General features: G+C 41.8%; 1 protein-coding gene across 13 annotated transcripts in view; it reads right to left on the bottom strand.

Moving 5' to 3' along the window:
- The window catches only part of NFIA (nuclear factor I A), a 344,509-nt gene that overhangs the window by 34,497 nt on the left and 295,910 nt on the right, over nucleotides 1–14,102 (bottom strand). For 7 of the 13 annotated variants that reach the window (XM_042030839.1, XM_042030845.1, XM_042030837.1 and 4 more), the window contains 2 exons: nucleotides 12,207–12,335; nucleotides 26–204 (listed from right to left, as the gene is read on the bottom strand). In XM_042030839.1, the coding sequence (XP_041886773.1) occupies nucleotides 26–204; nucleotides 12,207–12,335 (308 nt within the window). The remainder of the gene's footprint in view (nucleotides 1–25; nucleotides 205–12,206; nucleotides 12,336–14,102) is intronic. The other 6 variants (XM_042030844.1, XM_042030847.1, XM_042030848.1 and 3 more) reach the window with 3 other exon arrangements.

Below are 14,102 nucleotides of genomic sequence, written 5' to 3'. Positions count from 1 at the left end.
GAAGAAAGAAAAACGGCTTCCTTACATTTAGGAACCCCACCTGTCCAGCCTGCTGACCAGCGTCGGGGCAGACAAGTTGGACAAACTCTTTCAGAGTCTCCTGAGGATGATAGCGGATTGCTGGGTGTGAGAAGTATGGCCCAGGCTGTTGAATAATGGGTGATGTTGGAAAATGAAGAGTCGATGGTGTTGCATGTGGACTTGCTATAGGAAAGAAAACAAAGACGTTATATAGAGTTTTGCCTCTGGAAAATAAAACAGTTTAAATCTATTGTCGTTTTAAGTATCTTTTTTTTTTTGGTTTGGTTTGAAATGTACAGTATTGTTTATACATCAAGTAATATATTAGACCACATTGTGTCCTACACTCACTTCATCTAGATCCTGGAAGCAAACAGAGCCAGACATTTTGAAGGATTTTCTGTGTTTTTAGTGGACACGTATAAAGGAATCAGCAGTCCTTTGTGAGAGTGAAAACTATTCATGACCTTAAGAGCAGCCCTCATCAATCAGGCAATAAAAAAATGTATTTGGGAGATTAGGGTTGATTTAATTGACATTTCATGTGACTTGGATTTGCACACACGAATCCATTTTACATTGTAGTATAAACGGTCGATAATTTAAAAACGGTCTAACGCTTCTTGTTGTTGGGGATTTTTTCTTCCATCTCACTTCAGGAACATTTATTTTAAGTAACGTGTTTTCATTTAATGAACATGCACAAAGTGGCGAGATCGTTTGGAAAATTACATTTACACTTCTCCTGAATAACGCTGGGCTCAAATCTTCAGCAAGCCCCCAGCTCACGCTCAGGGATGAAGTTTAATTTCGTGAATTTATGGGCCAACAAGCCAGCTGGAAAATGTACTCCAGAGAAGGTGCAGAGGTGTGATGTACACAAGCCCACTGGCAATGACCGATTTTACCCTCAGCTGATTTCAGCAGAACTACAAGTGCAGCTGCAGAGCCTTTTGCTCTCCTACATATGTGACACCTTTGCCCAGTTCCTCGGCCTTCAAAATATATTGGGTTGGACTCTTGTCACCCAACGGAGCTTTCCACTGTTAGCTGTCACCACGAGGTAGCACCTGCTGTCACTTACAGCGCCATGAATTCTCCCCTCTGAAATGAGGATTCACTCTTCCTTCAGAATGACCAATTAATCTGGTTGCACACAAGCTCATCTGTAAATCATTGTTTATTTCTCACCAAACAGTCGGTGTTGCTCCCTTGGCATCTTACCCTAGGAATCTTTCAGGGGTGTCCATGTGCAAAGATTGTGCTTGTACACTGCATATGACCAGTCAGATAAAGGCTATAGAAAGGAGGAAATATCCCACAGAAACTCAGGTGTTGGCTTTGAAGTAATTTAAATACACAAGAGGGGGGAAAAAAAAAGCCTTTGGCACTTTTGGAAAAATTGGAGAGATGCATGAAAGTTAACTAAAATCAAACACAAATGAGCAAACATTCATTTCATGATGAATGTTATGAAAAACCTTCAGTTAAATAAAAGCTAAAATCTGCTTCTTACTCTTGTTCATTGCCAGTTTAATAATATGACACTTTATTAATAATTTTTTTCTTAAGCATTATTAAACGATTAGCAAACTCAAAAGCTTGAAGATATGGGTAAAATGTGAGCTCAGAGACAGTAGCAAGGAAACTACTGCATTTTCCTGTAAGCATTCACTGAGGGTTGGCTAGGCAGCTCTTCTATACACGTCCTTTTCCACCACAGGATAGGAATTACTGCTCCAATACCACCACCAAAAAGAGCTGCACTCGTGCCAGGGGTGCTGGTATGGGATGGATGTGAAACCCCTGCCCTTGCCTTGAAAAGCTCCCCTATACCCATGTTAACCCCCCAATTCTGCTCACATTAATAGTGTTGAAAATATTCCCAACAGAAGTAGAAACATCAAAGGTAGAGATAATGGAGATTCCCTTCAGTAACTGTGGGGGATCACCATGGAGCCAATTACTAGAATGGACAGAGGACTAAACAGTGGCCAAGGAGCCACCTCACCCCCAAATAATCCCCTGCCTTTGACTGGTGCTGCTCTGAGGTTGACACCTCCATTCTACACACACACCTTCAGTCAGGTAGATCCCAGCCAGCATTTTGATGACTACAAAATTTTATTAGCCTACAGTATTTCTGTCTTCTTCCTTTCTTCATATCTCCTTTTGTAGTTCCCCCTTTCCTTGTGTGCCAGATGGAATATGAGGGATGAAGATAAAAGTGAGAAATGGACATTTATGTGACAAACATCTAATAAAGTAAGAAATAAATTGGAATTTCTAAAATATTTTTTTAAAATTTCCTTTTAGTATCAGCTCTTTTAATACTATCTGAAATTGTTATGCAATTGCACCGTCCTTCGTATGCATCTGGGAACCAACTCATTTCTATTCTTCTGCTGGGTGAAAAGGAGTTTGAAATGCATTTCAAACAAGAAGGAATAAAGAATTGTATCCAGGGAACATGTGGGAGTTCAAAACTTGTCCTGAGACAACACTGTGTTTAGCTTTTCCAAAGTATAGCTCTTCATTTAATAATTTGATTTGCTCCGTGGAAGACGAAAGAAATATTCACTGGCATGTAAGGAGTGAGCCTTTCTCTGCTGCCTTGACCTCCTCAGCATGTCAGGGTAGAAAACAAAGTGGAGAGTGTGTGTCAGGGATCTTCCCAAAGAGAGAGAGAGAGAGAAGGAAAACGAATGCAGAAATGTTCAACAATAATTCAGCAAGGCAAAGTGCTGTAAGGAGAAAGTGGCTCCTCTTAGGAGTCTTGGCCAACTCCTCAGCCCATCTCCAAGGGCTTCCTGCTGATCAGGGAAGGACTGGGGGAGGGAAACAAGACCAGATTGGCATCATTCCTCGGCCTGTGCCATACACTGACGTGAAGGGGTCATTTTCTTCTCAGCATAAGAAGTAACGAGTGCAATAAGGATCTCCAAAGGTTTGTTTTTGCAGTCTCTGACTAGGAAATAGCAGATTTCTCAAGCGCCAAAAGAAAGGGCTCTTTGATAAGAGGAAAAACCCACTACTATTAAACTGATCAACATTACAAATGTGCCTGCCTGATACTAGAGAGAGGGAATTAAATGTTAAAGTCTAAAATCTGCCGGCCCAGACACAGACCATTACTCTGATAGCTGTGTTGTGGTCAGCAACTCTGGTGAGTGCAAAACTGGCCACTCCAACAAGTTCTGAGCGCAGAACACAACCGTGTTTCCAAATATAGGGGCCCTCACAAGCACTTTTAATCAGTTAAAGCACAAGAGGTAATGAAGCAGGTTGCTATTTTCCCTGTTTGCCTCTAAAAAGGCCAAGGGCCCTTTCAGTCATGATTTTCAGACTTAATAAAAATGATAAAGTCTTTAATTCCTAAACCCACACCTACAGTGATGGAAATTACCCTGTGTAAGAGAAGAGGCTCTTATTACTTCTGATGGGATATTACAAGCCTCAATCAGTGATTGTAAATTCTTTGAGATCTTCAAATGGAAGATAAAATAGGTCTTTGTCTATTATTTATTTACTTATTGACTTATTATTTATGTATCCCTAAGCAGCTCCATCCTGCCAAACCATATTTCTCCTGGCGTCTTTCAGCCTGTGACATTTATATTTTATTATTGACCTCAGTAAATGACATAAAATATGACTTCTACAACCTATGAAAAGATGTGTACTCAAGAGCAGAACTTCATTTCTACCTGCTGTAGGTATGGAGGAGTTGGACTCTCTGGCATTATGAAATCTGTTATTTTGTGCGGGGGTTGGAGGCAGGAGTTATCCTTCCATCTCAAGGCAAGCATAAATATTTCAAAGTACATATGATTCTAATTCCATTGAAGCTCGTCTGAAACATCCCAGACTTTTTATTGAAAATGAGATGATAATGTATGGTGGCCTGCAACAGATATACCAGTATTTTAAAACTACTGCTATAGGGCCAAGTAATTATGCAGTACAGCTGTTGCGTGCTACACTGGATTCCTCAGTGTTTTATGAGCTCGTGGTGCTGTGCAGCACAGAAGCCAGAGGATTTTTCAGAAAGCTGAATTCAAACTTCTGATTATGCAGGTCTGTCTTGCCTTTTCCCTTCTTGATTTGGAGTAGCCAATAACAAAGTAAGTCACCAATAAGATAAGCTGCACCCATTGATTAGGTGAGCACTGCACATGGCCAAGGCTCTGAAGAAGAGCCAAAATTGTGAATTCTGTCCGAGCGAGTGATCAGATAATAAAGAATCAGTTAATTTGAAACAGGTTATGGTTCTCTGCAGATATTTAGGGTCCTGGAACAAAGGAGCAGTTCCTAATAAAGAGCCCTGGGTTCCTTGCTCCCAGGGAGTGCTTGCTGACATGGTGAAGGGACACCTACAGTGCTCAGACAGGTTTTCCACCAGCACAGCCCAACATATGGGGGCACATATTGATCCATCCACCTTCCATCTCCTCTTCCAAAAAAATGCCCTGCCAACCCCTTCAAGTCCACATGACTGGATGAAATTTCTTTCTTCCTGAAGTTGTTTGAAGTCTTTGAAAGGGTCATTTGGTGTTGCTCAGGAAAAGGTGTTATCACCCTGGACTCCTTGCCTGTTCCAGGGAGAAGTGTTGGGAATCACAACCACTGTTCCTTCCCAGGCACAAGGGCTGGTCCATCAGCTGGATCAGGGCACAATGCTCAGATACCTCCTCTATAAAGTGATAATTAAGTTTACTAATACTTCATTAAACATTGATCAGCCTTCCTAGAAATAGTAACATTAGAATCATAATGAAACGGGATCGGTTTTTATCTGCTTGTTTTTGAGGCCATTATAATTGGCTTCATTACAATTAAGAAAGTGTTTTTTGAAAAGTCATTTCCCTGGAAATGTTAGAGAACAGTTTGTTCTGCTAGCTACTTCCACGTCAGGCTTCTAAGTTGCTTTAACTCCCTGCGTGCTGCAAGCTCTCTCCTGCCATCCCAGTGATGCCAGTTCAAATTATGCGAGATGGATCCTACCCTTTGTACCCCAAAGGTACTTATTCTGAAAATTGACCATATTAGAGGACTAATTGGCTAAGCCACCATGCTGGCTGATGTGAAATGCTTTCAAATACCATGAAACAGCTGTGTTTATCGGAAATATGAAGAGTGACTTTTTAATAAGGAGATCTGGCAATAATCCAAATTTGTTGAAAGGAACTTACACTTCTGTGTATAATACAATACAAGAGGTAAAGAATGGAAGCCTAAAACAATAGCTTTAAGCCCACAGATTTTGGTGATGAAAGCAGTTACCCAAACAAGAAGAAAAAATAATTAAGAAACTTGGGCTGGGATTTGTAGAGGTCCTGAGAGAATTCATTAACTGCTTTTGAATTTCAGTGGGAGCTGCTTCCCCGTAACACTTTCAAAGGTTTCTGAAAGTCCCTATTTTTCTTACTGCCCATTAGGAACAGACTTTAGGGTGATAAATGTAGAGGAATTGCTTACTCAGGTTAGCAAGAACCTGCCTCTACTTAAATACTGAGCTGCTGAGGGTAGGTCTGACCAGTCCTAGGATCAGCCCTCGGAAGGGAATTCACATCCCTGGAAAACTTGGGCATTTGTTAAGTCCCATAACGGTGCAAAGGGGTTGTCTAGTAACATGTTTGTCAGGTCCAAGGATGAGCTAAATGCAAACTGATCCCATCTCACTTTCCCATTTGCAGTGTCAAGGCTGGGAAATCGTGGAGCTGGAGAACAAAGATAGGCTTTACCCTCTAAGCCTGGGTAAAATTCAGGTATCGCTGATACTCGCTCCCACATTATGTAGACAAACATAGATGAAAGATCCAAAATACAACATAAACAGCTGAGCAGTGCAAGAGATAGTGAAACACCCTAGATAGGATGGATGGGGATTCTGTTCCTGTCCATGAACATCAAAAAGATGGGCTGAATTGCAGGCTATCCATCTCTCAGCTCCAGAAGTCAAGTGCAGCTGGGCAGCTAAGCACTGCTGAAAAGAGCAGAGCCACGGTATCTCCAGATCAGGGCTGGCTCTCAGCCCTTTTCTGCTGCTCTGAGTGGTATAAGGCACCTGGACCCTTTGTTCAGAAACACTCCTCCTGTAAGAAATTTTGCAGTAGCAAGTGGGAGGCAGGAGGACATTTTGCCAAGGCCCACGGAGTTCCTAGCAAAAGGAAAATATGCTTAGGGCTGTGTTTGAGCTCGGGGTTTATTGGTGTACTCTGGGCTGCTGAGTATTACGGGCTGCTTTTGAAAACCTGTGGAGCTGAACTGAGCACTGGTTCCAGATTCTGGCATGGGCAGGGGGCCAGTTAAGTTAGCTATTTTGAGCTGAATGTTTTAAAACATGTCAGAATTCTGCTGCCTTTGGGAGACCAGAATACTACAGAATTGATTACATCGGGACAGAAATAAAAATCATACCTATAGAAAGCACTCCTTCCTTCCAAGACTACAGCTAGAGGTCAAAAAGACCCTAATTTAACATATTTGTAGAATTCCTGCATCACATCAAATGCTGTCAACTTCTGCATATTATTATTACATTTAATACACATGATGCATTCTCATATATTCTCATCCCAAGATAAAAACTACTGCTAGGAGAATATATCATGTCTTTCTTATAATGAAATGCAGTTGATAAGTTTACAATAGAAATGTAAATTCTCTTAAAAACTACAACCTTTATGTGTGTGATGATATAATTCTGCTTTGATACTAAAAAGGGCATGGTAATGGAATCTGTGACTTTGGAGTGATATATTGCTGTTAAGTTAATAGGACTCCACATTCCCATTTCTAATATCAGTGTTTTTCCTCCCTTTCATTCTGTAGATGGTAAGCTGATACTACATAAACATTGTTAAAGCTATAGTTCCACGCTACAGTAATTCACTTAACTTTAACATGATTTATGGTTCTGTCAATAGAGGAGGTTGAAAATCCAGAGCTCCAATGCTTAAACATGGGTTCCATATTTAAAGCAATAATGTGCTTTTTGTGTGTGTCTGAAGCTAGAAGAATTTAGCATAAAGCAGAGATAAAAATATTATAGTTCACTGCACTGTTTAAAGCATATAGTTTAACTCCACGGATACATCAAAGAGAGCAAAGGAACCAAACACAGCATCAGGAAAAGCATGGGCAAAATACTTTGTTCCTGAAGCACTTTATTTTTATATTATTTTTTAGGGATGCATGAAATCCTATTAGTATTTTTAACACTGCCCCTCTTTTTTTTCATTCTTTTGCTCAGTTAGATCAGCTCCTTTTGTCAGGATGAGTTTAAATCTGGGTCCACTGTGTTAATCACCCCCCTTTCTTCTTTCTGGCACTTCCCCTCCAGGCGTTTTGCCTCTTTAGGAGATTAAGCTACCAAGTCATCTTGTTGCTCTAACATGTCCTCACTGGAGCAACATATTAACACAACTCCTCTGCAAAAGAGCCCTCTTTAGAAGTTTGCTGCAGGGATGACAAATTAACCCAGCATGGTGTCCCACACATCTATCTCAGTACAAATTATTAGTGTAATAGAGCTTTTAGTTATGCATTTATCTAGTAATTATTGAACGGTTATACAAAACGGAGCTGAGCAATCATGGCCCTTTATGAGGCGAGCTCGGTGGGTGGTCTTACAGTTAATTTAGGATAGGACTGTCTAAGCAGTTCACTCACACACAAATTAGCTGAACAGCCTGCTCCTTTAAATATTTCCTATGTCACAGGCTAACTCTTGACAATACAACAAAGGTAGAGTTTTAATTACACGGTTCCTGACTTTTGTTTAGCTGAAGCTTTAACCCTTTGCAGGCCTCCCTCTCTGCCCTCCTTGCCTGGGCTACGGCAGGCGGTGGCAGTTTGGGGATTGTGTCATGGCTAAAGCCTGACCTTGAGGCCATCTGTTGGGAAACTGCTTTTCCTTCAGCACCAGGTTGCTCCAAAGCGAGTGCAGGAAATCAAAATCTTCCCCTGCACAGTCAGCTCTCCTGACATTGCAAACTGGATCATGTAAACTCATCTGATGGTCAGCGTTGTGATGTTTATGGCCTCACCTCATCTTCCTCGCCCTTGTGGTGTGACTCTCTCCTTTTGGCTCTCTGGCATCACCCATCCCTTGCTCTGAGGTGCCTCTGTCAAGTTGCGCCGCTTTGTTTTTGTCAAAATTCAAAGGGAATTAGAAGGTTACACCACTGTGCCACCTGGCAGCATCAGGAAGCCACAGAGACTTGTACAGAAAAGGACATTACAAGATGTCTTTTTACAATGTACACCAGGAACCATCAGTTTGATTCACTTGGAGCTGGCTGACAGGACAGTGAGCAGGCACCAGGACTTTGGTGACCCACTGGAGGATTTTGATAGAGAAGGACACGGTATCTTTCCAGATATGTGACAGAGAGGTTTCGCCGCTTTGGCGTGAACAGAGAGTACTGTGCTGCAGCATTTCCCTGGCAGGCCTTGTCCTGATAAAAGTCTAAATGGCAATGGTAATTATGGAGGAAATTAATATAATGGAAACCAGTCCACTAGCTGACTTTCATCCCTTCTTCTCACACACCCACTTCCTTGGGTTCTTGCCTTCGTGCTGTGTTTCTTGCTTCTTGTAATTGTGTTTCTCCTTCATTTATCTTCCTAACATACCATCTCATTGTTATTTTTTTTCCTTTCCTTGCCTTTTTTTCCTTGCTTTTTTGGCTTGCAGGATTCACACTGTCATATTCCGTGGGAATGCTTGAATGCTCTGCAGCACAGGCTGCTGTACATCCTGGCTTTACAAGATCGCGGTCAATTTAACGTTTCAGCCAGCTCCAGTTATAAAGTCACCAGAGTGTAAGTAGCAATACATGGAAGCCTAAAACCACTTATGTAAATACTGCTGTCACCCATAGTATTTAAATCCTTCACTAGCTGGTGAAGAGTTCAAGTGGTCTGGGAAGCTTTGTGAGATGCCAACAATCCATGGTGCCTTTGCAATGCTGCAGTGCTGTGGTGAGCTACGCCGACCACCAGATAATCCCATTTGCAGGTAACAAAAGTATGCTGAGTAGGAGAGAGATCTGGCTGCTCGAATTCTCAAGGCTTTGAAATAAATTCTAAAACGGATAGTGATGCTAAAGCCACCCTATAGGTGATCAATTTACCATCTGCCAGACACTGAATCCTAGCCACGCTGGTCCAGAGAAGACATATGGCGCATTCATAGAGTCATGCCCAAAAAACTGCCATCATCAAGTGAGGCTCCATGAATCACTTTGCTAGCTTATCACCAAAGAAACTTGGATCTTGCCACCATCTGTTGGAAGTACTGAGGAGTCACTGAAGCATTGGCATCCCTGCGCCAGCACTCACTGCACATCTGGTCCGCTGGTCAGCCAGCTCGGATCCTCTCTCCTGGCTACTGCCCAGCTGGGCCGGGCACTGGCAGCAGCACCAGTGCAGATAGGAACGAGTGCACAGCCTTCCACAGCACAGCACATCCAGACAATTCCATGAGAGCAGAGGTTTTCCAACTGCTTCATCGGGTGGAGCACCTTAGAGCTAAGACATCCTCTCAAGGATCTTCCTCCTCCTCCAAAGGAAGTTTTGTTTCCAAAATGACTCATTGTGGGGATCACAGGGAAGGGCATTCAGTACCCTGGGATACCCCAGCATCAGACATGCAGTGTATTCTAAGGGATGTTTGGAAGCGTGTGAAGGATTCGGAAATATTCCCGAGAAGTTATAAATCACTGGTTGTCAATGACAACACCTGCCATGAATAGTCTACAGCTTCTTCTCTGCTGTCTATTTTGATCATGCTTTACAAATGCATCTCATACACACATCCAAGTGATAAACTTGCACATACGAACATGAGAAGGAGATGGAACCTCCCTGTGATCGTTGTTCTGGCTGAGGAGCTTACTCTGATGGTGACCTACTTATTCACAACTCCCCTTTCTCTGAAATCTCTCTGCAGAATGGAGATTAAATCCTGCTCTTTGTTTGCCAAAGACCCCTGAGAATGACCTGCCACTGACCATTTACATAACGCACCTGTGTCCAAAGGGAATTTAGCCTGTGTGTGCTGTACCATCACTTCTGCCGAGGCACAACTCCCAGTAACTACTGGTGGATGTGAATCTCTCAATTATATCCTCTTATACGACAGCATTATACTCTTTATGTTGCCACTTCTGATACCTGAAAAGCTCCTCTCTTCTGCTTACTGTCCCTAAAGTATGCCGGAGGCGATGGGATAAAGAACAAAGCTGGATTTGCAGAAAATAATCCATCTCAGTGTATCACCCTTTACTAACAGAATGATTGTTGTGGCAGGGAAATAAACACAGCCAGCGTGCTGTAGAAGAAGAATACTGAGGAGGAATGTCCCAAAAGAACAAAGAATGAAGTCTGGGACAAGATTTTTTCAGGATGATGGCATTTAAAGAAACCATGGATGGATGTAGAGGGATTTTTTTCCTGAAAATCTGCAAGACTTTGTGAATGAGCATAAAACAGAAGACGCTTCTAAATGATGCTGCAGAAGAGCAGTTTTGGTTAACTTTTTAGGAACCATGATGATTAAAAGCTCTGTTGCTTCTTTATGGAGTTAGTAAAGAACATCTCCTTCCAAACAATCCAAATTTGGGACTGTAATAATTCTATTTGCTTTTCTGGCTCCCATTGAATGTTCTTCTCACATTGCCAATGGAAATCCCTCAGTGCACAGAAAAAGTCTTGTGAAAACAGACTGTAGATGAGATTTAAACAAGGCCTCACCACTGAGACATTTCCTCTCTCAACCACACAAGAATCCAAAGCAGAGAGGGTCTAAACAGGGGCAGACAAAGGCAGTCAATGATCTTAAAAAATTAGTGTGAGGTAAAACACAGCTAAATAAAGAAAGGCCTATTAACTAATCAATCAACAACTGAAATCTAAAAGGCTGAACTTCTAAAAGACAGGAATTGGGAGTCAGCTGATGTGCACTGAATAGAATGTTAATGGAAGCTTCATATTATTCATACTTGTATCACCAATTATCAAGGCTTTTAAAAGAGGATATATTTGCCAGACAGCTCGGATCCAAATTTCAAGGGAAATCTCTATAGAGCTTAGATGCCTAAATATCTTCTGAGGATGTAGGTGTATGTCTAAGGATAATGAATAATTTTTATGGATTAACCACAACAAATCAAACTACAATAAGCAGAATTAACAAAGCACAAAACCTCATGAAGTGCAAGTCTGACCTTGCTTCAACTTTGTGCAACTGCACCATTTCTCACCACATCACCTGGACTGTGCAGACAAAGAGGCTCCTTCTGGTTTATGCTGCCCTCAGTAAAACCACACTGATGCCAAACAGACATTTCCAAATAATTTCTAGGATGAATTGCTAATATGCCTTTTTATGCTCCACCATTCGACCAATTCCTTAATAATCTTCTCTAAATGAGGCAAAATTTCATAGCAGAAAGAAACATGTCACAACCATTCATTCCTATTTTTGTATCTTCCAAAGAGGTTTGTAAGAGGATTCATTCGTGTCTCTTACTATGCCCAAGTGAGTTCCTTTTCAAATGTGAACTCAGTATTGCATTTAGTTTTCTAGGCTAAATGCAAATGCATCTTTCTAACAAAAATACATAAGCACATCTAGACCCAGAGGACATCTCTTTGACTTGGAAAGTCAGTCAGAAGAGTACTGGGAAGAAAACCAGCCAAAGTATTGCAGGAACCAACTTCAAGAGTCCCCTAACAAGGCACACTGACACCAACAGCACGAGAATAAATGACGTGCAGAAGGAAATCCACAGGGCTGGAAGACAGGTGTGGGTCAGAAGTGATGGATGGGTCCCTATCTCGAGCAGTTGGACCGAGTCAACGTGATGAATGGTCACAAGCAGAAGACACTTCCCTGCAACACCTCCTGTCCCTTTCCCCACCCTCTTCCAACAAAACCCCAAGGCCCCAGAATCCAGCGTTTCCACCTTGAGCGGCCATCAGGAGCTTTCCCAAGCAGCCCAGCCTAACAGAACCAGCCTCTAGACACCTAAACCCTCCTGGTTGTGAAGGTTCTGAGCACAGCCCCTCGCTGGGCGGTCACAGGTGGCGATGGCTTTCCGTGGAGCGGCGCTGGCACGGCCACTGGGTGCCGTGGCTACCCTTTAATGCCTGGGGGCTCTCGGGAAAGGCCTCACCTCTGGGTCCTGTAATGACAGGTCGATGGTGCTGTGTGAAAGCCGTTCCAAGGGAGGAGGTCTGCGAAGGCGAGGGACTGCTGAAACCAGACTTCTCTGACTTCTTTAATGTAGTTGGCGATGGCATTCCTGGCAAGAATGATTGATAAGTGCAATTTAATAATGCTAGGTCATGGAACGACAGCCTATGCATTGTGAAAGGGGGTGCAGGAGCAGCTAGACACACTTAAAGGACAAATGAAATGCAACACAACAGCAAGCTGAGAGCTCACTTTTATTTGTGGGGTTTTTTTCAAGGCAGAAGCAGCCATGGTTTGCTCTGAGCCATGAGTACTAAAAGGCAGCCATATTTTTCTTATAAATCTGAAATATGGGTAAGATGCAGCTTATTATTGCTACTGAAACCTACTCTGCTTTATTTTTAGAAATCTGTAATAGCTGGAGCACTTGGATTTTTACAGGTTTTTTTATGAGTTCTGTCTTTCACTCCTTGGTTTAGTAGATTATTGCAAATGGATCTTTTAAATGTGCCGCACGACTCAAGGCACAACTAGAGAATGGAGTTCTCTGAGTTCAAACTCTGCCTCCCCTCACTCTCTTGACTTCAAAGGTATTTAAAAGTTACATGTTTATGTGGTTCCCTTTCGCTTTCAAATTTTTTTTTTTAAAGGGTGAATGGTATTTTTGCCTTGATATTAGAAGCCGCACTGGAATTATTTCAGAGCTGTTATAATGCCCTTGAACTATATCAAAAGCTCCCAATGAAAATCAGAGTTGAGTTGTCACTGGGTGCAACCTCTGCCATGGACAGGCAGAAATGGTGTGGTGCTCATCTGACTGGTTTGGTGTATGGGGTGAGAATAACTCCTGTTGATGCCGTATCAAGGCTGTGGAATCAAAGAAATTAATGGAATGAATATATGGCAACAGGCTTGTAAAATCTGAGTCTTTTCTGTGTATGGTAGATGCTTGGAGGAAAGAATTTTACAGTATATAAATGAAAAGTATGCATGTTTGTCTGTACTAGCCTATATTTTTGCAGTTCTAGATGCACCTGGGTGTTCTGATTATCAGAATGTATCCTGAAAACTCAAAATTTCCACTATATACAGCCCATCAGGCATCCTGCATATCCATAGGGATATAGCAAAACAAAGGTTGATATTTCAGGTGGAAAAGCAAAATATCAGGTAATGTGCAAGTTGAACTTTCACTAGCAAAGTAATTTAATTTTATTTCCAACTCTGTATTTTATAGTATTTAATTGTTAAAAAAGTAAAGAGAGAGGCCTGGACAAGATTATCTCTGGGCTATATTATTAACTTTATATTTAATAAGACTAGTTTTATAGTCCCTGGGATGTTGATTGCAATATGCAGGAGCCTTCTTGTACTTTATACTCTGCACTGCTGTGTCTTAATGGTTTCAGTGAGGCTTTGGAGTTTATACTGCTGTAAGTTAAATAAAGTAAGGGAATGGTTTGAGTTCCAGTGTTGTACTCGCAGCTTTCTGCCTCGAAACTTGTTTGCTACAGGGTTTGCTGTTGTGGTGGCTTTTTCCTCATAGCAGGAAAGGTTACAGACTTAACCTTTTAAAAATCAAAGTTTAGAACTGACTATGGTGCAAGAAAAATATTGGGTTGGGGATTATTATTTTTTTTTTTTTAATGTGGTCTTAAGGACTTTGGAGTAGGAACAAAAGCAGAGACTGGTTGAGTTTGGGGGGAAGAGTGGAAAGGAGATGGAACTGAGGTGTTTCAGTGCAATATTCCAGTGCAGCCTGCTGAATTTCTGCTCCGACGGGATGTAACTTAGTCGTGGAATGTCCGTATTCAGGACAAGGACACTCAAAGGAATTAACGGTGCTGTTGACCCAGATTTCCTTGTGATGGAAGAA

The sequence above is a fragment of the Corvus kubaryi genome, unplaced genomic scaffold, assembly GCF_017639235.1.
Source record: "Corvus kubaryi isolate FWS band 111438036 unplaced genomic scaffold, C.kubaryi_AGA036_p1.0 37334, whole genome shotgun sequence".
Lineage (NCBI taxonomy): Eukaryota > Metazoa > Chordata > Aves > Passeriformes > Corvidae > Corvus > Corvus kubaryi.
The sequence above is the reverse complement of the archived record's forward strand: the minus strand, read 5'-3'. Positions and strand labels throughout refer to the sequence as shown.